The sequence below is a fragment of the Dama dama genome, chromosome 9 (assembly GCF_033118175.1).
Source record: "Dama dama isolate Ldn47 chromosome 9, ASM3311817v1, whole genome shotgun sequence".
Classification (NCBI taxonomy): Eukaryota; Metazoa; Chordata; class Mammalia; order Artiodactyla; family Cervidae; genus Dama; species Dama dama.
This window is the reverse complement of record NC_083689.1, coordinates 49078438-49104280: the sequence shown is the minus strand read 5'-3', so window position 1 is coordinate 49104280 and position 25843 is coordinate 49078438. Positions and strand designations below refer to the sequence as shown.

The window sequence follows — 25843 nt, the reverse complement described above, 5'->3', positions numbered from 1 at the left end:
TCTCTCTTCCTTTGGGCAAACCTGATCTAATAAAGGATATATTTAGACAAAACACACACACACACAGGACAGTGTAGCAAAGGACCCCTCCTCCATCTCCCAAACTAGCACTCCTGTTGAGTCAGAGAGGCTGGTCCCTGAGTACGGGCACACCGCTCATGGCTCCTCCTAAGCCTGCTGTCCACACCTCCAAAGCTGCTGCTGCTTCCCTGGTCTCCCGTGGAGGCCACCCCAGGGAAGTCCCCAGGCTCACAGAGACTGGCCCAACCCATCAAGGCAAAAATGCCCCCTGAGCCCAAGGTTGGGGGAGGTGCCTGGGGGAGGCCCGGGACCCTCTGGATTCTAGCCCCTGGCCTGGGCTCCTTGTCCCTTTCTGGAGCCCAGCTTTCCTCTTCTGTCAGTGGGCACTGGACCTGCCTCCTGCCTCCTGGAGTCTGCTGGCAGGGTTTGAAGGAACCATGGATGTGACCAGTATGTAAGGCTTTCGGTTGGGCTATTGCTTAAATTGTCCTTTATCATTTCACCAACTTCCTACCACTGGAGAATCTCAGTGGGAAAGCTCTTTCTCGATCAGCACGCCTAGCCTCCTCCCCACCAGATTCTTACTCGGTGCTCCTGCCAGCTGGCCCCACAGGGAAATATCTCACTTGATTTCACTGGGGACAATGGCCAGTTGTCCCCCGGCCTCAGCAGGTATGCTGCACTGCCCCCACATTCTCCGCCAGGACAGGAGCTACCACTTGAGTGAGACAGCATCACCCTCTCACCCTGAAGTCCATTTCCATGGGCACAGCAAGGTCCCATCCCAGGCCCAGCCCAGCCACCCTCCAGGGGGGGTGACAGCCAGAGACGAGTAGGGTGAGAGTGTGGACTTTAGAGTTAGACAGAACCTGGGCTTGTCCATACCCAAGTGCAGGACTACCACTTGCTGCCACATAACCTCTGTGAGCCTCAGTTTCCTCATCTGCTCAACGGGAATAAATGTGAAAAGCTATGTGCAGTGTTTGGCACTGTGCCTGTGACATGCCAGGCTCAAAATACCTCCTGGATCTCTGCTGCCTGCTTTCTCCCTCCACATTGGGACTCTGAAGCTGACTGATGTCAGCTGCTCTATCACTGGCATCCAGGTAACCTCCAGCGTAACTTCTCAGTTCCCAGCCCTCCTCACCTGGTCTAGAGGAATTAAGGTCTGATTTAAGGACAGGGATGAAAGTTCAAGGGTGAGAGGATGCAAAAGGAGCTATCAAGGCTAACCAGAGTAATCTGGGAAGGCTTCCTGTTTAAGGGGACCTGATGATGAGTCACGATGGACAGGGCGATGGGAATGGGTGTGTAGGAGTGAAGGTGGGCTGGGCAAAGGGGAGCCCTGGGAGATATGGGGAGAGGAAGTGGAGACAGAATAGAGGAAGTTTAAGTGCTAGGTACAGGGCAGCAGGCCGTTCACAGAGAGGAAGCAGGGGTCAGATGAGGCCAGGTCACTGCCCTGCTTCCAGATAGCCAAGCCCAGGTCCTTAGGATCCTGCTTAGTGTATGTCCCCAGTCTCCCCCTGCCCTTGCTCACACTGCGGGCTGCAGCCACACCAGCTTCTTTCCTTTGTGTCTGCAGTTCTTTCTGCCTGGAATGCCCTTCCATCTACCACAGGCATAGGTGTGCATGCACACACATGTACACGCACACACATGCACACTGTTTTTAACATTTTTTCCTTTTTTTTTTTTTTTTGGCTACACCATGCGTCATGTAGGATATTAGTTCCCCGACCAGGGATTGAACTTGGGCCCTTGGCAGTGAGAACACGGAGCCCTAACTGCTGGACCACCAGGGAATTCCCAGAACTTTTTCCAAGATGAAAACTATATTGTTTTTTCTGATTACAAAAGACATATTGATTCTTAAAATTCAAAAGGTTCAGAAAAGAGTGAAGACAAAGTCAAGACCACCATCCCAGCACTAATATGATTATCCTTCCAGACATCACTCAGCATACACACATGTGCATGTACATATGTTACTCACTCTCACTCACTGTTATATAAAAGACATATCACATGTAGCTTTAGAAGCCACTTTTTTCAATCATATAATATCAAGAACACCTATTCTTATCAACAAATCACTGCTTTAAGGGCGACATGTATGGACTCATACTAATTCAACCAGTCTCCTCACCAATGGGCATTGATTTCTTTTGCTGCGTTTCCATCACAACAGGTCACAGGAAACATCTTATCCCTACATCTCAGTGCATTTGTCATTTGGCTCTTCAGGATGATTTCATAAGCAGAACTGTTGGGCCATAGGAACACATGAGTAAAATCTCATGCACATTGCCTTCTGAGAAAGTCACACCTCTTTGCACTGACAAAAGTGGACAGGGTGCCATCTCCATGCCCTGGCCAAGACTAGGTTTTGTCTATCATATTTGCCACTTGGAATATCTCACTGCCAATGTGTGTGTGTTGTTTTATTTCTCCCTTTCCAAATGGCCCACGTATGCACAGTTCTGCACCTGGGTTTTTCCACCTGACACTTCTTTCACACCTTGTCCACTTGCTCATTTGTGAATCAGGTAAGAAGTCACTGACGCAGGTCAAGAACCTCCCAAAGCACCCCCTGGATGCCCACAGCTTCTCCCCTTGCTGATGAGGTGTCAGAAGGCACCGGAGCAGGCAGAGGCCCAGAAAGGACTGACCACAGCGTCACCACCTAGGAGGCAGTCTCCTGGACCCGGGGGCCGGTCTGCACAGCCCTGCCTGACAAGGCCGGCTCATCCTGCCGGCTGAGCTCACGCCTGCTCAGAGCGTCCCGTCAGCCCAGCCAAGCCTCCCTAGGCCTGCTTGACTGGAACCCAGGGAAGGGTGATTTCTAAGCCAAACCCCTCTTCTGCCCAGGCTATAATTTCCTGATTAGGCACCACAGTCACCACCCATCTGCACACACTGATTGCTTCCCGCCACCCTCTCCATCCCCGGAGCTCCTAGGGCTGCTAAGTCAGGACCCACTGGGCCGGCAGACTTCAGAGCCTCCACGAGGCAATAAGAAGGGGCCAGGAAACTGGCTAAATGAGGCTGGTCTGAGGGACCACCCCTCGTCCTCCCAGAGGCAGGCCTTGCTCAGGAGAGAATCATGGTTTGATTTTTAGAGTTCAAAAAATCGCTTTGATAAGAAAGAACAAGGCTGCTGTGAGACCACAGAGGGGGCCATGGATGGTCTGAGTTCAGATACTGACTCTGCCCTCCAATGATGATCTCACCAAGTAACAGTCTTTCTGAGTGTTGTCTGCCCACTTATAAGATGAGGATAACATTTCCCTAGAGGATTGTTGCACAGTATCACAAGAGTGGTTAGAGCAGGAATGCTTGGTTCTTCCCTCTTGGTTATACAGCCTGGGGTACATTGCCTCTGTGAACCTCAGTTTTGCCACCTGTTTAATGGGAATAATGAAAGTACCTAAGTGTTGTTATGAGATTTAAATCATGTATGTCAAAGTATCTGAAACAGAACTACTGATAAAACAGAAGGTGGTATTTTCCACAGCCAACAAAGAGAACAGGTCATACCTCTGGAGCCTCTGCTGGATCTCTGCTTGGACTCCTCCTTCGCTGGTCCAACAGAATGTTTTGAAGAGTCTTTTCACCTCATGCCCAATCCTAGACATCAAGGCCCCAGTGGGGAAGGAGGAAGTCAAGGGGCAGTTGTGCTCTTAGGATACTGAACTGGGGCAGTGGGGGGCCTCTGCTGTGAGAGGTCATTGTCCCATTACCAGATTACAAAAGTTGGGGGTCAATCTAAGAATTTTACAGCAGACTTTTCATCGCCTGTTGGCCTCTTCACGCCTCCTTTTGAGACCTCAGTTTCATTTTGCAGAAAGCCAGTCACACTTAGTGTCATTACCCTCAGGAGTACTTCATCTAGAGGCCTCAAATCGCAGCTGGGGGCTCAGTGGTGGTTTTTAAAGCCCTCTCAACATATCCCAATTTTAACCTAGGAGGTCCGTATGACACATGGCCATCTTATAATGTAAATCCCACGTGGTCAGACTTCTTCATGGGGTTCCATTTTCAAAAGACAAAGTTCAGCAACCAAAAATCATCCCTTAATAATTCCCATCATTAATGGCCTCTCTCCAGGAGTGTCAGTGGGGATCCAGTTCTCACCCAACAAGGATGCCTACTGTCCCCACCTGCCCCCTTTCCATTCTCGCCTTCCAGCTGGGTCAGAGTCTCGGTTCAGAGCCTCTGACTCATGGCCTCAGCTTTTACTTCCTTCTTCCTCCCTGTCCCAGCTCCTATCCTGTAGGTCTAGTCCCATTACCCTGCTTCTCTGCCATGGAGGAGAAGCCAGGAGCTGATCAAGAAAGCCTCAACGCTCCCCTTTCCTTCCAACTCTCCAGCCCTGCCTCCCCCATGCCCCTAGGGCTGCAATGCACCAAACCTCAGGTGAAATCGGAGCAAGAACTCAGGGAGGTGCTGCACGTGGCCGACCACGCCCAGAGGACATTCTTGGTGCAGTGTGGGGCAGAGTGAGGTGCAAGCGTGTTGGTAAATCTTACCCCGTTAACTGAGTGCCTTTCTCCCTCATTTCCCAACCTCTGTGACTAGAATCAACAATGATTACCTCTCCTTCCTGAGTAGCCTAGTTAGGAATTCAGAGCCATCTTCTCCTGACCTGGTGAAGGGCAGTTCGTTTTAGGTGTCCTGTCTCACCCGCCATTTGGGGAAAATTTCAAGGTGTGCAGTTTCCAGCATATCAGTATTGGGTTTTTAGGGACTGTTGGAATAAAGAGGAGCACTTATAGTCTCAGTCACTGCCTGGATTTCCATATTATAGACACTGCTTCCTGCTGGTGGAATCAACAAGCAGTTAAAAAACAAAAAAAATCTAGCCACCTTCCAAACACCTCTAGCCTTGGATTCCATATTCCTTTCTACAAGAGCCGGGGGAAGGCCTGGGAGTGACCAGAAGAGTTAAGCCCAGGTCCTGGGTATCCCACTGCAGCCCCAAACTACCCAGCTGGCAGGATGGAGATAGGCGAGCCATCTGGGGACAGCTCTGCCGGATCCCCGGGCTGAGGGTAGGAGGAGGGTCCTGCTTTCCACAGCCAGGCCTGGGCAAGCAGAGCCACTTGTGCCCGAAGCAAATCAACTGAAAGCCTTGGCCAAGCCTGTTTGAGTTGGTGAGGGCCCAAGTGGGAATTCCAAACTGCCAGTGTTTGCTCTGCAGGCAAATAGAGCCAAACAGAAATGCTGCTTGGGGACTTTACGCCAAATATCCACTGGCTTGTGCTGCCAGCAGTGCTGAGCCAGCCCTCTGCACATCACCCTCTCCCAGTTCCTGCTCTGTGAAAGCCTTCTGGTTGTGCCCTGCCAGGCAGAGTGCCCTTCTACACCGCAGCCCTGCAGCCCATGCCTAGGCTTCCCTCCTGGGCCCCAGGCCCTGAAGTCCAATGGGCCATCTGGCCACCCTGCATCAGCTCCACCTGGATGCCCATTCTCCCTGACTCCCAGGTTCCTGACCTCAGCTTCCTGCTCTCAGCTCCATACTTTCGACCTGGTACTGTGTCATTGGCCCTGTCCCTCTCAGCCCCACTGCAGCTGGCCACATAGCAGAGGTAGAGCTGACAACCAGGAAGCACAAACCATAGTTGACTATGTCTTTTCTTTCTTTTTTTTTTTTAACACTCTCAGGTGCATTTTATTTGATCCTTAGAGCGAGACGTGAGTTCAATCCCTGGGTCAGGAAGATCCCCTGGAGGACAAAATTGCAACCCATTTCTGTATTCTTGCCCGGAAAATCCCATGGACAGAGGAGCCTTGTGGGCTATAGTCCATGGGGTCACAAAGAGTCAGACATGACTGAGCAAATAATACTATAGCTGAACAGTTGTATCAGCCCATTTCTCAGAAGAAATAGCTAAGGTTTCAAAAGACCAGACACCTTGCCCAAGGCCACCTGATTAAGGAATCCATGCCCCCTGACTAAAACTGTAGTACTCACAAACTTGCCTCCCTGAGGAATTTTTAAAACCTTTTGTTCACCCACAGAGGCCTAGGGCAGTTCCCGCACGTTTCCTAGTGAAAGGAGGGGAGGTGTTTTCACATTCCCCCAAGCAACACTGGCACATCCAGAGTGGACAGTTGGCAACATCTGACTTGTCCCAGTGCTAAATCAGAGCCACTGCCTGAGGCCGGCACGCTGGGCTGTCTGGGCTGTACCCCCTAGAGCCCCCCTAGAAGCCCCCAACCTGGAGTCACCCCCTTCACTGCTAGGCACTGGATGCATCCCTCGCTTACTTCAGGGCCCCCTCCAGGGCACAGAGTTCTCTCCAGTCCAGGAAGGCGTGAGGCCACGCTTCCTACCCTCGGAGGGCTCCCCTACGGCATGGCGATGGGTCTCATGCTCTAGAGCAATCCTTCTCGGCACAGTTTCACACGATTCTCAATTTGGTCCTGAGTGTGAATATTTGCAAATGGAAACGATTTGAGTATCTCAGAGGACACATGCTCTCTACTGTCAAACAATTACTGTCACTTCCTCAGAGACATTTCTTCTCATCCCTTCTGACTGGATGACTGCTTGCCCTAGGCAACCATGGGAACAAGAGGGCCAGGAGGAGACTGTGGCTTTCTCATCACAGAACCCCCAGCACAGCTCAGGAAACAATAGTAAAGGCTTCCACAGGCCCTTGTCTTCCTCTGGCTTCAGGGGTGCCATCATCCAGGGCTGGAGCTCACGGACCCCCCTATGGGACCTTGTCCAACCATTCTCAATTCTTTGTGTTTTTCTACTTACCAGCCTCTCCAGGGCTGGCCTGGGCCTTTCTGCACCCAGCAATAGAAGCTGGTCTCCCACCCCAGCCCAACCCAGAACTCACCACTTCTCTAAGCAGAGGGCCCTGCCAAGGTGACAGGCCTCAAGAACACTCCCCAGAAACAAGAGCAGAGCGGGCACTGGTGGGCCTCTGGTCTGGCCAGATGGGAGCAAGGGGTGCCAGCCACCCCCCACCACCACCACCACCTGCGCCTTCAGATGGCTCCAACACTGCTGGGCCAGGGCCTTGCCGACTGCGGGAGGCATCTGGCCAGGGATGACACGGAAAAGGCTGCCTTTGGAGTAAAGAATTCTAAGTAAGGGAAGGGAGCAGCCCCAATGCCTGATGCTGCCACTCTCCTGGCTCTCCGTAAAGACAGCGTCCTGCCAGGGACGGCTGCAGCCCTGGGCGCCACTATCACTGTGAGCCTTGGGAAAAGCAGAGAAGGATTCAAGAGAGAGACCTCCATGGCACTGCGTGCACAGAGAGATCTGTAAGCCTGCGGCACGGGGGTGCCCACATAGGTGAGCCAGCAGGGCTTCCTGGGCCAGTGGGGCCACACCAGCTCACAGGAGCCAGGCCCTCTCATGGTGCCATGAGCAGCCCTTCTCAGTCCGGGGTCCAGATGGCTTTCCCAGGAGCCCAGTGGGACCTGGCTGCAGGGGTCGAGGGAAGGGAAAGAGGCCCCCAGGTGTGGCCTCTGGCCAGGGTGAGCCTTGAGCTCCTCTCTCCTTGCTCTCCATTTCCAAGCTCTTGTTGTGTCATGTGAGGAGGAATCAGACTTCATGGGCACCGACGCAGGTCAGCGCCCAAAGGTGGACAGATGTCATGATCACAGCAGCAGCTGCAGAGAGGTCAACTCAGAAAATATGAGTTTAATGGGGGGCGGGGGGGGGGGGCGGGGCGGGGGTCACAGCCCGGGAGGCCCGTGGTGGCTGGGTGCCCACATCCAGCTACTTCTCATCGACCTTCTCCGAGGACTGGGACTGCTTCTTCTGGGGCAAGTCTTCAAGCATGAGGCTCAGCACGTGCACGATCTCATAGTACAGCTCCTGAAGCCTGGGAGAGGAGGAGGGCCTCAGCTCACGGTGAGCTCCGCCCCACCCGGCCCTGCCCCTGCATGCTCGCACCTGCATGTCCGCCGTACCTGGCAGGTATGGGTCAGGAAAGAGCACAGACCTGAGAACCAGACTGGGCTGGGTGGGAAGGCCAGGTCGGCCCGGCTCCCTGCGCTCCGGGAGGAAGTTATCTCACTGCCCGTGTTAGGTTGGAGACAGCGGACTCCTGGGCTCTGAGTGAGGTGACTGCCTGAGGGCTGGCTGGACACTGCCAGATCCACTCTTGGGCCAAACCCGGCATTCCTAGACCCCCTCCAGTCTACAAAGCCCTCCAGGGGGCTTTTGCTGAGACTTGAGGCTAATTGTGCCCCTCTTCTTCCTGCAGTAATGGCCAGTGTGACCCCAGCTAACTCACACTGAGCACAGCCCCGGGCTTCACACACACTGCTTTCCTAGTGTCAGTCCCTCCTGTGACAGGCGGGAAACGGACAAAGACTTGGCCAGAGTCACACAGGAAGCAGTAACAGAACCAGGTCAGGAGCTTCAGCTTCTGACTTGCAGCCAGAGGTCTTTCCTCTGCCCCCCTGAGAAAGGCTTGGTGAGGTACTCTTGGAGAATCAAAGGAAGCAATGTTTAAAAACAGGTCCGTTTTTTAAACTGAGGAGGGCCAGTGGGCAGTGCTCCCCTCCCCCCCACCAGCCACAGGCCTGTCCACACAGCAGCCCAGCCCCTGCACACCCCCCAAGAAGGACCTGGCTCTGCCTTCCCTGCATATCAGCCAGCACCCCACCAGGGCCCATGGGCCAGGCTCAGCGGGGCTGGGACTGACTTGTAGATGGTAGCATCCTGGTTGTCCAGGGTGGACAAGTAGATGTCAATGAAGGGCAGGCTAGTGCCAAAATCATCCAAGACCATGGGGTCCGTGTGCCGCAAGGTCTTCTTAAACTTCTCCACCAGTTCAGTGAAACTCTTGTGGTCAAGATCTTTCTAGACAGAGGAGCGTAAACAGAGCAAGATGACAAGAGTGTGGCTACACAAAGACCCGGGGACCCTCCATGAGGAGCGCAGGCAGATGAGTCCTGAGTACAGCATGGGTCACCCCAACCCCTTTTGGGCCTGGAGCCCCCCGACTGGGGTCACCTGCCAAGCCACTGTACCTGACGTGAGGACAACTCACCCGGCGTGAGGACAGGTGACATGGGAGGAAAGGGGACAGCCTGAGCACGGCTCGGCATTTCACCCTGCTGTGGACAAGTCTCAGGCCACAGAACAGGGGGACGTCTCCACCTCGGAGAGGAGGCTGAGGAGCGCGGCACCGGCCTCACGGGGGAGAAAGGGGTGGTGGTTCAGGACCTCGCTGGGCCCTCCAGGCAGCCCAGAGGACTTCGGCCCTCACAGCTGTATCATGCTTGATGGAAAACCTCCAGCCCATTGAGCTCATTCTTGTTCCAGTTTAGAAAAACTGAGGTTAGTAGCACCTGTCAGGGCCTCCGGGACCTCCCCCGCTCAATGAACAGGAATGGGGCCTGCCTGGCACCCAGTGAATCCTCGGGAATAAGACTGCTCCAGGCCAAGGGCCCAGCAATGGAGTTGTGCCCATGAAGGAGGGAAATGTTGGCACTTCCCTGGTGGCTCAGATGGTAAAGAATCTGCCTGCAATGCAGGAGTCCTGGGTTCAATCCCTGGGTCAGGAAGATTCCCTGGAGAAGGAAATGGCAACCCACTCCAGTATGCTTGCCTGGGAAATCCCATGGACAGAGGAGCCTGGTGGGTTATAGTCCATGGTCCAGCAATGGAGTGTTGCCCATGAAGGAAGGAAATAGTATAATCACAACACTCAACACTTGAAGAGGTCCAGAGAAAATACAAAAAGGTAGAGTACATAGTCTGACTCTGAAAACTAGAGAGGAGTGGGCAGCTGACTTTCCAAATGCGCAGATGCCTAAGGCCAACCGCCCTCCACCCCGGCCCCTAGGCCCGTCTTCCTGACCATTCCTTCAGCCCTGACTGTCCCTCTGCTTGTCTGCCTGCCCACGGAGACAGCCTACCTGGGTCTGCAGCAGCTTGCCGACCTCTTCCTGCTGCCGCTTCAAAATCACCTGCTTCTCTTCCATGAGGTTCATGTGTCTCTCCAGCATCAGCTCCCGCTCAAACTTTTTGATGGAGTCCTAGAGGGCAGGAGGATAGAGGTAAGATGCAGGGCTCTCCCTGTGCCCTATCCCCACCTCGCCTCTTCCCCAGTCTCCCACTGCCACTCAGGCCTCTCAGCAGGAGGACCCCCTCACAGGGCCAGCCTCCAACTCAAGCTGCCAACTGCAGCTGCAATGACCTCCCAAGTACCTCTCCTGCTGGCCACCATCAAGAGGGAGGGCTCGGGGAGAAGGGTTGCGTTGGCACAGAGATGGTCCCCCTGGCCCCCTCCCATCCACTTCTGGAGCGAGATGGCTCAGAGATGATCCACCTGCCACACTTAACCAACAACCCCCCCACCCAATCCTTAAGAGCGCCACCTCACCTCAGTGTGGATGATCATCACACCCACAAACATGCTGAGGAACACAAAGGAGGCAAGCAAGATAAAGATGATGGTGAATGAGCGGCTCAGAATCAAATTCCGGGCATCCAGCTGCTCCTGCAGGTCTGTCCAGCCATCGACCTGCTCAGACAGGGCGAGTGACAAGGCTCAGGGGGGCAGGCCTCCCGCTCACCTGCCCTAGTGGAGCCCTGGCCCTAAGGAGGAGCAGGCTGGCCCTTCTTCCACGTCACTCCCCCTAACCCACCGACTCCAGTGCAGACAGGCTGGCCTGGAGAGGCAGGGCACCGCTGGTGTGGTGCTGGCCAATGTGCCCTAAGGGCTCTTCCCCAAAAGGCCTTCCGTCCTTCCCCAAGACACTGCCTCTCGGTCAGGCCCTCCTTTGGAAAGACCTCAATCTTACCAGAACCCAATAGAATCTAGACTTTGAGACTCAGGTTTTGCAGACTTATTCTGCATGGATTTGTGACAGCCTATTCCCCAAAAGGCTTTGTGTTGTGGGTTTCCCTTCTAAATTACACTTCAATTAGGATGAATTATCTCTTGAGAACTTTTGAAAAGTTTTACCACCCCAGGGGGCAAATAGGAATGCTGTAGGGAATCACAAGATTAGAGTCAAGGATGGACTCTTGGCCAGGGTGCTGGCCTGTGCCTAGTCCTAGGAGGCCAGTCCTCAGCTTCCCCCTGCCACCCCAGCTAAGTGTCTGAGTGTGGGAAAGACCCCAAGTGATGCCCAGCATGTCCACACACTTGCACCAGCTGCCAGTCCCCTTTCAAGGCCCTTGCCCCCGACCCCGCCACTATTCCCAAACATGGTACCGTGGCCAAGCTGAAGAGGGTGAAGAAGGCCAAAGCCAGGTTCCCCCAGTTATTCATGTCACCTCCCTCTGGAAGCCCAAACAGGCAGAAGCCCAGGATGGCGAAGATGTACATCAGGACGAAGAAGAGGATGAGCACGGAGGCCACGGTGTAGGCTGTTTGCCCCATGGCAGTGATGAGTGTCTGCAAGGCAGAGGCACAAGGGCTACATCAGGCTGCCGACTGGGCTGGTCTCGGAGGACAGCAGTTCAGCCTGTCCCAACCATAGCTGCCCCAGTATCTGGTGCCTTGCCTAGCACATGGTAGATGCTCCATAAATGGTTGAAAGAATGAATGGGAACAGTGTCCAGACTGGGGCTGGAGCAATCTAACAGTGGTTCACCAGTGCACGGCCTCCAGGCTCAGTCACCCATGGGGGGATAACCTGTGCTGCGCCGGGGCTGGAGTAGTCTCCCCATCAGCAGCCCTGAGCACTCTACTTGAACCCAGCCTGCCTCTGTGTTCATCCCAGGGTGTCCTGCTCCTGCTCCTCAGCTGAGGGCCAGCCCTGAATGCTCTTCCAGGTCCAGGAGGAGCAGGGGAGCCACCTTGGAAACAGGAATGAATAGGGCTCAGAGGAATGGGGCTTCCCAGGTTTTCTGGGCCCCATCTCACAAGCAGGTCTTCATCTTGTGATCTCAGTCTTCATCCATGACATGGGTGTTGGTCTTATCTCCCACACCTCATCGTTCATTCTCCCTGCCCTGGAGTCTTGCATATACATGTTCAGCTACCTAGATCTGTCCCTGGTACCTTGTCAAGGTAGGGAGATGTTCATATTTCAAGATGCAGGATCAGAGGCTCAGAGAAGCAAAATGCCTCATCCACAGTCACACTGTGGTACACCAGCAGGGCTGGAACCCACTCTCCAGCCTCTTGCATTGTGCCACCATTGTCAACTGCAAAAATTCTTTTTTCTAAGCCGAGAAACTATTAACATAGAAAAGGAGGTACTGGTAGAGCTGGAAGCCAGGACAGTGAAATTCTGATAGTTTGGGGTAAAGTGTGAAGCAGAGAGACAGCCAAGGAGCACTGGGGCTGCCCTGCATGTAGACCAGTCTGGCAGCTGCCTGCAGGAATAAATGCCCACCCTGCACCTCCCTCCTCTCCTTGGAGAAAGAAAACCAGTGTTTGGGGGTTAATTCCAAAAGAACTGAGATGGTAAAAAAAAAAAAAAAAAGAAAAAGTTGCCTCCACTCCTGCAAGAGAAAGAGAACTTCTTTTCCAAGATTGCTAAGACTAAAGAGGTAAGAACTCGTGAAGAATGCCGCAGTGGGACACAGTGTGCAGGTGAAGTCTGTGTGGTCAAATAGGTCCAGACGAGCCCCTTCCTGGAGAAGCGTGGGCACTGAGCAGGGCCAGGGCGAACCCAGAGTCCAGGATGAACGCCTGAGGGCATGCTTGGGGCACCTCTGAAGTGGCTCTGACACCACTGAGCCAAGCCAACACCGGCCACCGTGTGACCCCTCAGCTGGAGCAGGGAGGGCTTCCAGGGCTTCCTGAACAAGTCATGAGACTGACCCTCAAGAGAAGCTGCAGACTTTTAGTTTTCTGGGGGAAGACGTGAGTGGCCAGGGCCATCAAAGAGCTGGAGACTCCTGGGCACATACTCCAAAGGGTCTGGACCATAAGTGACCATCAGTCACTCTGCAGCACAGGAGAGAGGGAAAGATGAGATGGGCTCGAGTCAGAACAACTTTCAAAGCTCAGCTCCAGTATCCAAGTGCTGAGTGACCGTGGGTCTCAGTTTCTTCATCTGTAAAATGAAGCTAACACCTTTCCTAGAATCGTTTGAGGACGAAATGAGATAAAACAGGTAAAGATCAACCTCCCACACAAGAGGACTCAATCACCGCAGGAGAGAAGCAGAAGTACCACTTCATCGGGGGCCCTGTCACCTGCACTCGCAGAGCCACCGCACTCCAGGCCACTCACCCGGATGCCACGGCTGTAGGTGATAAGCTTGAGGATGCGCAGGGATTGTACACCGTCGGCAATGTTGAGGTAGGGGTAGTGCTTGCCCTTGATCTTGCGGAGACTGTAGGGGATGAAGATGATGATGATAATGACCACATCGAGCAGATTGTAGCCATCCTTCCAGTAGTTGATGGGGTCCACATAGAGCTTCATGCAGAACTCAGAGCTATAGATGGACACAAAGATGAGCTCTGAGACCTGCAGGGGTGGCAAGGGTGGCAGGGTCAGACCAAGCTGCACACCTCCCCCAGCCTGGGCCACCCGATGAGGGGTGTGTGTTGGCAGGGGGAGGATGCTCCTAAGTCAGCCACAGGACAGAGAAACCCAGGCAGAGTCCCAGGCACACAGTGGACACAGCGTGCCTGATTCCCTTCTCCTTCTGGGTCTTCCCTACCCTGTGGCCCCGACCCAGAGAGCTTGGGAATGATTGACTGTCAGAATGACTATCAAGACCCAGTGGGAAGTATACATCAGGCAACACGGAAGGAAGTTTCCCAGAGAAGATTCCAAGAGCCTCTGACCAACTTTAATACCCAGATGAACAGAGATGAACTACTCACACATTTACTTATATTTACTCTATTATCACACTTACTTAAAATCAGTTAACTAATCTGCTTCTGAAGAATATTCTGCTTATTTTCCACTGTTACACCTTATGAAACAACCTTATTCAAATTCTTCTTATGCATGAACAATTCCAGGGGGTTTGATTTTACCAAAAGGCACTTTTTGAGACATCTAAGTTTTTTCTTATCATCAATGAATTCATTCATTGAGGAAGCAGTGATTAAGCATCTATCACATGCTAAGCGCTATTTCAGATATAAGGAAAACCAACAATGAATGAGACAGAAAATGTCCAGCCCCTAGGAAGCTGACAGTCTAATAGGAGAGACAGAAATGAAGGTTTAGACAAATACACATATAACATCACACAGGAAGGAAAGTGAAACAGCCACAAGGGAGAAAGGGACTGGTCAGGTGGGGAGGGACGGTCATGACAGCTACTTAGAAAAGGTGTAGAGTGGAGGCCTTGCTAAAGCCAGGAATGCAGCCATATTAAAATCCAGGAGAATACTTCCCAGGGGTGTCTACAAGCATCCTAAAATAAGAAAGGAACAGCAACACCAGAGTGGCTAGAACAGAAAGGGGCGAGCAAAGCAGGAGATGAAGGTGGAGAGGCCAGCTGTGTAGTGAGGGCCTGGTAGGCCTGGGGAAGGCTGTGAACTTTAACCTCAGCCTTGAAGCGTGAGCAAGGAAGTGATGTGAACTGATTTACATTTTTAAGAGATCTCCATGGAAATGAGAGTGTGGGGAAACTGGTGGGAATAGCAACTGGGCGGCAAGTTAGGAAGGAGGTGATAGATAGTAGAATTAATTTTAGCATCACTCAGGCAAGAGACTGGGTTAGATTGCATTGGACTGGGGGACAGTGTGGGACTGAAGAGAAGAGGATGGATTCCAGATGTATTCTGCAAGCAGCGATGACAGGACTTTCTGATGGACTCAGGGATGTACAGAAGGCAAGGAAGATTCCTCACACAGAGCAACTGGGTAAATACTGATGCCTTTAACTGAGATGAGTTTGGGGTGGGTTGAAGGGGAGGGTGCTAGAAAGAGTTTCTAGAGGGAAATAGAAAAGGTTTTAAGATACACCACCTTTTAAATATGTCAGATGCTATCACTGGAAATTATAGCTCAGGCCACAACTATCCATTTGGATTACATTAGGGCCGCTGGTGGTGTTATCTGTCCCGTACACTTATATTTGTGGTCTCCACACGGCAACCATTTATACACACTTTTATGTTTGTTAACTACAGTGAAACATTTAGATACACAAAAAGATGTAAAAGAATAATATAATGAACAACCATATACTACCATTTAGCTTAAGAAATAAAATATTACCATTACAGGCAGAACCTCACATTGATCAAATCCCCTTCCCTTTCCACAAAAGTAAGCCTATTTTAAACCTGGAGTATGCCTTGCTCATATATTTTACACTTTTGCCACATATGTATCCCTAAAAGTGCATGGTATGGTTCTGCATCTTTCATACACTACATAAATTGCATATACACTAAAGTATCCTTTGAGAAATTTTTTTATTTAAAATTATAAGATTCATCCATGTTGATATATGTAAACCTAGTTTAAAGTTTCCCCACTATTTAGAAATTCCACTTATGAAAATATTATAATTTTTTATCCAATTACCCATTGGGTGATATTCAGCTTCTTTGTAATTTTTTACTACTGCCAAGAGTATAAAAGCACAAAAAGTTTGGGCAAAAATACAGGGCCATTTAAAAAGCAGACCTGAGGTCCTATGCCCCTGGGCCCTCCTGTCAGCCAGTTCATAGGCAAGATGGTTGGGAGTACAGTGTCCTCGAACCTGTGAAAAGATCCTCCATGCCCCTAGGGACTCCTGTCCACACCACAGCCTGTTCTGAGTACCCCTTGGGCTCCCAGCTGCTGGAGCACCCAAAAGGGAATTCTCCTGTTTGCTAAAATTCTACTGTGCCTGGTGATTCTGATCTGCCTCAATCAGTGATCGAATGATATTCACTACTATCTTATTTATCATCTATGTGTATTACCTGTACATCAAGATATAGATTAAAAACTGGCCTTGGAGTGATTTCTTTCAGACCCTCATAGTAGTCACCCTCTACCTGATCACCTATCTTGCTGTCCTTGTTGAGAGAGGAAATCACTCCAAAATCATCACGGGGCAACTGGGTCTAATCATGGGTGACTATGTGGCTATAATGCCCATGTGACCACAAAGACACAGCAGCCCCACTAACCCTGTAGAATGCCAGGTATAGGTGAATTTCTTTCATTTCTCTCTGAAACCTGCAAACAACACCTCCATCGAAATAACTGCCTGCCCCTAAGACACCCCCAGCCAACTCCCAGCCCCATGTTTTATTGTACGCACATTTTCCTCTGTTACAACCTAGCAGTAGAGTTACCTGACTGTAGAATATGAGCATCTTCAGCTTCACTGAATATTGCCAAATTGTATTCTGAAGCAGTTGTACCAACTTACTTTAACATCAACAATGGTGCTTTTTTTTAACATCCTTACCAACACTTCCTACTGTTGGACTTCTTAATTTTTGTTAATCTGATGAAGTGATATCTTATTTTTCATTTTGTCATTCTTCTAATTATTCATAAAGTTGGGCATCTTTTTATGTGTTTACTGAACTTCCTGTTCCTAATTTGTCCCCCAATTTTTTGCTGGATTTTTTGTCTTTTGCTTCTTGATTTGAAAGAAAATATATCCACATACTTTGAATCCTAATCCTTTACCTGCTACATGCATTTCAAATAGCTTCTCCTACACTGAGAAATGTCATTATCTTTTCACCTCTTTAATGATCTTCTGATGAACACAAGTTTAAAGTTTTAATGGAATCAATTTAACCAAACTTTTTCTTCATTGCTTAAATATTTCATACCTTAAGATTCCTTTCCCTCCTGAGATCATATAAATCCTCTATATTTTCTTCTAAACATTTTGAAGTTTCACTTTTCAAGTTAGGTCTTTAGCTGTGTATGCTGGAAGGTAGAGATCCAACTGGAGTGTTTTCCTCCATAGGTACTGTTTAATGAAGAAACTGTCTTCCACCACTCATTTGCAGTGCCATATGACAGGGGCCAGGTTTTCATCCAAGCCAGGTCTGACTCTGAGAACTCTGTCCTCTTCCACTGGTCTATTTGTCTACCTGTGTTGTCTATTCATGCATTGTCATCCTGCTTAGTTACTAACAGGCCTTACAGAAAGACTTATAGAAAGCCTTATAGTAAGACTTCTCCCTTTTTCACTTTCAAAACCATCTTGGTTTTCCTTTCTTTCATCCTTTCATCTAAATTTTAGCATTGGCTTTTGGCAATCCATAAAAAATCCTGCCAGATTTCTTTTGGAATTGTACTGATATTATATAGTTTAACCACGGGAGACTGCATCTTGAAGAAACTGAGTCTTTCTATGCATGATCTAATATATCCTTCCATTTCTCTATATCTTCTTTAATAACTTTTATATATTTCTTTCTCCTTAAAAATATTACAATACTTTTATAAGATTTGCCTCTAACACTTTCTGTATCTTATAATAAGTGCTATGCCTTTTGTTGCTGACATATTAAATACATTTTATTTATTAATCATATACCTACCAAATTTTATGGGCTTTATTTTTTTATTAACTTATTAATTGTATTAACTTTATAGTTATTCCAGATTCTTTGGGGATCTCTATGCAGAAATCATAACACCTGTGAATAATTACAGTCTTTTTTAAAACTTTCTTTCTAATTCTTAATTTTTTTATTCCTTTTCCTTATATTATACATTGGCTAAGACACTGATACAAATCTTCTCAAGAATTGGACTACAGCTTTAAAAAAAATACTGTTACAATTTCACCATTGAGTGTGAACTTTGATATAGGTTTTTCACAGGTGCTCTTAATTACTTTAAAACAAATCCTTTCTCTCCCTAGTTTGGTAAAGTTTTATCATGAAAAATACTCAAGATAAACTGTTTTATGCATCTCTTAAAGTGATTTTATTGGACTTTTTTCTCCTTTAGTATTTTAAGCTAGTTAATAAAATTCCTAGATTTTTGTAATACTTGCATTCCTCGAAAAGCCCAACTTGGCAATGCTATATATTACCTTCTTCATATATTTTTAAAACTTCAGTTTCCTAATATTCTGTTTGGGATTATAATGTCCAAGTTTATGATATTGGGCATAATTTTCCTTTTTCATTTTGTCATTGTATAGTTTTGACATAAAGGTTATACTAAGTTGTCCCTTAGTATTCCCAGGGGATTGGTTCCAGGACTATCCCACAGATACCAAAATCCAAGGATGCTCAAGTCCCTTATAAAATATGGCACGGTATTTGCATATAAGCTACACATATCCTCCCCACATACTTTAAAACATTTTGAGATTACTTACATTGTTGTTGTTCAGTCGCTAAGTCGTGTCTGATTCTGCTACCCTGTGGACTGCAGCACTCCAGGCTTCCCTGACCTTCATTTTTCAGAGTTTGCTCAAACCCATGTCCGTGGAGTCAGTGATCCCATCCAACCGTCTCACCCTCTGTTGCCCCTTCTCCTGTTGCCTACAATCCTTCCCAATATCAGAGTCTTTCCCAATGAGTCAGCTCTTCCCAGCAGGTGGCAAAAGTATTAGAGCTTCAGCTTCAGCATCAGTCCTTCCACTGAATATTCAGGGTTGACTAGGATTAACTGGTTTGATCTTCCTGCAGTCCAAGGGTCTCTCAAGAGTCTTCTCCAGCATCACAGTTCAAAAGCATCAATTCTTCGGCACTCAGCCCTCAATATGTTCCAACTCTCCCATCTGTACATGACTACTGGAAAAACCATACCTGGAACTTTGTCAGCAAAATGATATCTCTGCTTTTGAATACACTGTCTAGGTTTGTCATAGCTTTCCTTCCTAAGAGCAGTTCAGTTCAGTCGCTCAGTCGTGTCTGACTCTTTGCAACACCATGGACTGCAGCACAACAAGCTTGCCTGTCCATCACCAACTCCTGGAACTTACTCAAACTCATGTCCATCAAGTCGATGATGCCATCCAACCATCTCATCCTCTGTCATCCCCTTCTCCTCTTGCCTTCAAGCTTTCCCAGCATCAGGGTCTTTTCCAATGAGTCAGTTCTTAGCACCAAGTGGCCAAAATATTGGAGCTTCAGTTTCAGCATCAGTCCTTCCAATGAATATTCTGGACTGATTTTCTTTAGGATAGACTGGTTAGATCTCCTTGCAGTCCAAGGGAGTCTCAGGAGTCTTCTCCAACACCACAGTTCAAAAGCATCAATTTTTTGGCACTCACCTTTCTTTGTAGTCCAACTTTCACATCTATATATGACTACTGGAAAAAACTGTAGCTTTGACAAGACGGACCTTTGTTGGCAAAGTAATGTCTCTGCTTTTTAATATGCTGTCTAGGTTGGTCATAGCTTTTCTTCCAAGGAACAAGTGTCTTTTAATTTCTTGGCTGCAGCCACCATCTGCAGTGATTTTGGAACCCCAAAAAATAAAGTCTCTCACTGCTTCCATTGTCTCCCCATCTATTTGCCATGAAGTGATAGGACCAGATGTCATGATCTTAGTTTTTGAATGCTGAGTTTTAAGCCAACCTCTTCACTCTCCTCTTTCACTGTCATCAAGAGGCTGTAGTTCTTCTTCACTTTCTGCCATAAGGGTGGTGTCATCTGTGTATCTGAGGTTATTGATATTTTTCCAAGCAATCTTCATTCCAGTTTGTGCTTCATCCAGCCCGGCATTTCACATGATGTATTCTGCATATAAGTTAAATAAGCAGGGTGACAATATATAGCTTTGATGTACTCCTTTCCCAATTTGGAACTAGTCTGCTGTTCCATGTCCAGTTCTAACTGTTGCTTCTCAATCTGCATAGAGATTTCTCAGGAGGCAGGTCAGGTGGTCTGGTATTTCCTTTTCTTGAAGAATTTTCCACAGTTTGTTGTGATCCACATAGTCAAAGGCTCTGATGAAGTCAATAAAGCAGAAATAGATGTTTTTCTGGAACTCTCTTGCTTTTTCGATGATCCAGTGGATGTTGGCAATTTGATCTCTGGTTCCTCTGCCTTTTCTAAAACCAGCTTGAACATCTGGAAGTTCACGGTTCATATACTGCTGAAGTCTGGCTTAGAGAATTTTGAGCATTACTTTGCTAGCGTGTAAGAGGAGTACAATTGTGCAGTAGTTTGAACATTCTTTGGCATTGCCTTTCTTTGGGATTGGAATGAAAATTGATCTTTTCCAGTCCTGTGGTCACTGCTGAGTTTTCCAAATTTGCTTTCACACTGAGTACAGCACTTTAACAGTATCATCTTTTAGGATTTGAAATAGCTCAACTGGAATTCCATCACCTCCACTAGCTTTGTTTGTAGTGATGCTTTCTAAATCCCACTTGACTTCACATTCCAGGATGTCTGGCTCTAAGTGAGTGATCACACCATCATGGTTTTCTGGATCATTAAATCTTTTTTGATCAGTTCTTCTGTGTATTCTTGCCACTTCTTCTTAATGTCTTCTCCTTCTGTTAGGTCCATACCATTTCTGACCTTTATTGAGCCCATTTTTGCATGAAATGCTCCCTTGGTATCACTAATTTTCTTGAAGAGATCTCTAATCTTTCCCATTCTATTGTTTTCCTCTATTGCTTTGCACTGATCGCTGAGGAAGGCTTTCCTATGTCTCCTTGCTATTCTTTGAAGTGAAAGTTGCTCAGTCGCGTCCATGACTTTGTGTTGCTTTGTGACCCCATGGCCTATACAGTTGCATTCAGATGGGTATCTTTCCTTTTCTCCTTTGCCTTTTGTTTCTCTTCTTTTCTCACCTGTTTGTAAGGCCTCCTAAGACAACCATTTTGCCTTTTGCATTTCTTTTTCTTGGGGATGGTCTTGATCACTGCCTCCTGTACAATGTCATGAACCTCTGTCCATAGTCCTTCAGGCACTCTGTCTATCAGATCTAATCCCTTGAATCTATTTGTCACTTCCACTGTATAATCATAAGGGATTTGATTTAGGTCATACCTGAGTGGTCTAATGGTTTTCCCTTCTTTCTTCAATTTAAGTCTGAATTTGGCAACAAGGAGTTCATGATCTGAGCTACAGTCAGCTCCCAGTCTTGTTTTTGCTGGCTGTATAGAGCTTCTCCATCTTTGACTGCAAAGGATATAATCAATCTGATTTTGGTATTCTTGGCAAAACTCTGTTAGCCTTTGCCCTGCTTCATTCTGTACTCCAAGGCCAAATTTGCCTGTTACTCCAGGTCTCTCTTGACTTCCTACTTTTGCATTCCAGTCCCCTATAATGAAAAGGACATCTTTTTTGGGGTGTTAGTTCTAGAAGGTCTTATAGGTCTTCATAGAACCATTCAACTTCAGCTTCTTCAGCATTACCAGTTGGGGCATAGACTTGGATTACTGTGATACTGAATGTTTTTCCTTAGAAATGAACAGAGATCATTCTGTCATTTTTGAGATTGCACCCAAACTGCATTTTGGACTCTCTTGTTGACTATGATGGCGACTCCATTTCTTCTAAGGGATTCTTGCCCACAGTAGTAGATATAATGGTCATCTGAGTTAAATTCGCCCATTTCAGTCCATTTTAGTTGACTGATTCCTAAAATGTCGATATTCACCCTTGCCACCTCCTGTTTCACCACCTCCAATTTGCCTTGATTCATGGACCTAACATTCCAGGTTCCTATGCAATATTGTTCTTTACAGCATCAGATTTTCCTTCCATCACCAGTCACATCCACAACTGGGCACTGTTTATGCTTTGGCTCTGTCTCTTCATTCTTTCTGGTGTTATTTCTCCACTCCTCTCCAGTAGCATATTGGGCACCTACCGACCTGGGAGTTCATCTTTCAGTGTCCTATCTTTTTGCCTTTTCATACTGTTCATGGGGTTCTCAAGGCAAGAATACTGAAGGAATTTGCCATTCCCTTCTCCAGTGGACCAGGTTTTGTCAGAACTCTCCACCATGACCCGTCCGTCTTGGGTGGCCCTATACAGCATGGCTGATAGCTTCTTCTTAAATAGATGCTTTCTGTTTCCATATCATTTTATTTCATAAATTTGATGCTAATCGTGATAAAAATGTTTCATTGCTATCAAAATGACAAAAAATATGGGAATGGCATTTCTGTTTCAGCAATAGAACCAGCAGCTTATCTTTCCAGAAAATGTATTCAGGATTCTTTATCTGGTAAATGACAGCCAGAGCAGTCTGGGAACAGTTACATAACCTACATCATTGTGATGCTTCTTCCCAACCCGACGACCAGCACCGTGAATGACAGCTCACAGCTTTTGCATGTTGATAGCAAGCTGCCCCTCTGTCATTTGATGAAGAGATTATTTTTCTCCCCCTGAAAGGTTGTGGCACCCTTGTCAAGAATCAATTGGCCATAGGCATTTGGATTTATTTCTTTAATGTCAGCTCTATTCTATAGGTCTATGTCTGTCCTGTGAGTACCACATTCTTCATTATTGTATCTCTGTAGAAAGCTTTTTGGGGGCTTCCCTCATAGCTCATTCAGTAAAGAATCCTCCTGCAATGCAGGAGACTCAGTTCTATTACTGGGTCCAGATGATCTCCTGGAGAGGGAAATGGCAACCTACTCCAGTACTCCTGCCTGGAAAATCCCATGGATAGAAGAGTGTGGTGGGCTATGGTCCATGGGGTTGCAAGAGTCAGACACAACTTAGCGAATAAGCCAACACAGAAAGTTTCTGAAGTCAGAAAATGCAAGTTCTCCAACTTTTGTTCTTCATTTTCAATGTTTTCTTGGCTGCTCACAGTCAGATAGATTTAAGAATTTGGTTTTCAATTTCTTTTTTTAAAAGGCCATTGAAATTTTGATAGGAATTGAACTGAATTTGTAGTTCACTTTGGATAGTCCTCTTAACAAGTTTTTTAATACATGAATATAGGATGCCTTTACATTTTTTATTTAGGTTTTAATTTCTTTTAGCAATGTTTTATAATTTTCAGTTTATACATCTCTCATCTCCTTGGCTAAATTTATTCCTAGGTATTTTATTATTTTGAATGCTATTGTAAATGAAATTTTCTTAATTTCCTTTTCTGAATGTTCTGTTAGTGTACAGAAATACAACAAATTTTGGTTGTTAATCTTGTATCCTGCAACTTTACTGAATTCATTTAATAGCTCTAATAGTTGAGTTTGTGTATGGATGTATTCTTTAGGATTTTCTATATATAAGATCAAGTCAAATTTAGGTAATTTTGGTTCTTCCTTTCCAATTTGGATAACTTTCAGTTCTTTTTCTTGCCTAATTGCTCTGGCTAGAACTTTCAGTACAATGTTGAATAGTGGTGAAAGCAGGCATTTGTCTTGTTCTTAATCTCAAAGGAAAGATTTTCAGTCTTTTACCATTGAGTATTATGTTAGCTGTGGATTTCTTCATAATTACCCATTATCAAATTAAGAAATTTCCTTTCCATTTCTAGTTTAAGTGTTTGTTTGTTTTTTAACCATGAAAGGGTACTGAATTTCATCAAATGCTTTTTCAGTTATCTACTAAGGTAATTTTGTCAATTGTTTCCTTCATTCTATTGATGTATTACATTCATTGCTTTTCCTAAGCTGAACCACCCTTGCACTTCTGGGATAAATTCCACTTAGTCATGGTATATAACTTTTTAGGTACACTTCTGGGCTCAGATGTATCTTGAGGATTAAAGCATCTATATTTGTAGGGATGTTGGTCTCTTTATTTCTTGTTATGTCTCTGGCTTTGGTCTCAGGGTAATGCTGGCCTCATGGAATGAATTCAGAAATATTCCCTCTTCTCCTATTTTTGGAAGAGTCTGAGAAGGATTGGTGCTCATTATTTTTTAAATGCAGGGTAAAATTAACCACCAAAGCCATCCAGTCCTGGGCATTTCTTTGCTGCGAGGCTTTTGATTAGTGATTCAACCTCTTTATTTATAGGTCTGTTTCGGTATGTCTGTTTTCTATTTCTTCTTAAATTAGTTTGGTAGGTGGTTATGTTTCTAGGATTTTGTCCATTTCATCTAGATTATCTAATTCATTGGTGTACCATGTGTTCACAGTATTCTCATATAAAACTTTTTATTTCTATAAGGTCGGTAGTAGTGTCCCAACTTTTCATTTCTCTCATTATTGAGTTTTCTTATTTTTAGTCAGTCTAGCTAAAAGTTTATGAGCTTTGTTGATCTCTTCAAAGAACTGAATTTTAATCTTTTATTTTATTGACTTTTCTCTACTATTTCTCTATTCTCTATTTTGTTTCACACTCTAATCTTTTTTATTATTATTAAATAATTCGTGCAGGCTCCCTGGACTTGAGTCTTGCCATCTGTGTGTGTGTGTGTGGCTGTGCTGGGTCTTTGTTGCTGTGTGGGCTTTTCTCCAGTTGTGGGGGCTACTCTCTAGCGGCAGTGTGTGGGTTGCTCATTGCTCACTGGCTTCTCTTGCTGCACAGCACAGGCTCTAAGGCATGAAGGCTTCAGACGTTGTGGAGCATGGGCTCAGTAGCTGTGGCTCCCAAGCACAGGCTCAGTGGGCTTAGTTGCCCTGTGGCATGTGGGATCTTCCCAGATCAGGGATCAAACCCATGTCTCCTGCATTGGCAGGTGAATTGTTTACCACTGAGCCACCAGGGAAATCCATTCTAATCTTTTTCACTTCTTCAGCTAGCTTTGAGTTTAGTTTGCCCTTTTTCCAGTTCTATAAGGTATAAAGTTAGGTTATTAATTTGAGATCTTTCTTTTGTTCTAATGCAGACATTGACAGGTACAAATATTGCTCTGAGTACTGCTTCTGTTGCAACCTATAATATTCATTATGCTGTATTTTCATGTTCATTTATCTTAAAGTATTTTCTAAACTCCTTTGTGATTTCTTCTTTGACCTATTATTTAATAGTTTGTGGTTTAATTTTCATATATTTGGAAGTTTTTCAGTTTTCCTACTGTTGTTGATTTTTAGTTTCATTCCATAACTGTCAGGAAAGATAATGTGTATGATTTCAATATTTTCTAATTTATTGAGACTTGTTTTGTTGCCTAATATGTGGTCTATCCTGGAAAATGTTTCATATGTACTTGAGAAAACTATTCTATCTTCTTGATGAACTGACTCTATTGTCAATATATAATGTCCCCCTTTGTCTCTTGTAACAGCTTTCTTTAATGTCTTTTTTTGTCTGATATGAGTATACGCAACCTAGCTCTCTTTTGGTTTCTATTTGCACGGAGTAACTCCTTTCATTTTTCATTTTCAACCTATTTGTATCTCTGAATCTCAAGTGATAGCATATATTTGATTTTTTTTTTTTAAGAATCAATTCTCTCTTAATTGGAGAGCTTCACTTCTTTATATTGAAAGTAATTACTGGTAAGAAAGAAAATATTTCTCCATTTTGCTATTTGTTTTACATATGTCACATCTTTTTTGTTCAATTCCTCCACTACTGCTCTCTTTGGTGTTTGATTTTTTTGTAGTGTATCATTTTGGTTCTTTTCTCACTTCTTTCTCTGAATTTTTAAAGTTAGTTTTTTGGTGGTTACCCTTGAGATTACAATTGACCTCTTAAATTTAAAACAATCCATTTATTTATTTATTCATTTATTTGGCTGTACCAGGTCTTAATCTTCTATCTTTGTTGCAGCATGCAGAATCTTTTAGTTTTGGCATGCCAACTCTTAGTTGCAGCATGTAGGATCTAGTTTCCTAAGCAGGAATAAAACCCAGGTTGTCTGCATTCAGAGTGTGGAGTCTTAGCCACTGGACCACAAGGGAAGTCCCAACAATCCATCTTTAACTCATACAACCTTAGCTTCAATAGTGCATTAACAATTTTGTTTCTATACAACTCCATCCCTCCCCCACTTCATGTTTCTGTTGTCACAAAATACACCTAAATACAGTGCATGCCCATTAACTATCTATAATTATTTTGGACCATATAGAAAAATAAAGTTCTTTTTCAAACCCAAAATACAATACTGGC

At 46.4% G+C, this 25843-nt stretch overlaps 1 protein-coding gene across 1 annotated transcript in view; it reads right to left on the bottom strand.

Annotated features, from left to right (window-relative positions):
- Positions 1–7743: 7743 nt before the first annotated feature.
- The window catches only part of CATSPER3 (cation channel sperm associated 3), a 34140-nt gene continuing 16040 nt past the window's right edge, over positions 7744–25843 (bottom strand). Inside the window, exons 3-8 of the mRNA XM_061149410.1 lie at positions 13197–13436; positions 11223–11405; positions 10386–10526; positions 9919–10038; positions 8700–8857; positions 7744–7871 (exon numbers count right to left, since the gene is read on the bottom strand). Of these exons, the coding sequence (XP_061005393.1) occupies positions 7766–7871; positions 8700–8857; positions 9919–10038; positions 10386–10526; positions 11223–11405; positions 13197–13436 (948 nt within the window). The 3' untranslated portion in view covers positions 7744–7765. The remainder of the gene's footprint in view (positions 7872–8699; positions 8858–9918; positions 10039–10385; positions 10527–11222; positions 11406–13196; positions 13437–25843) is intronic.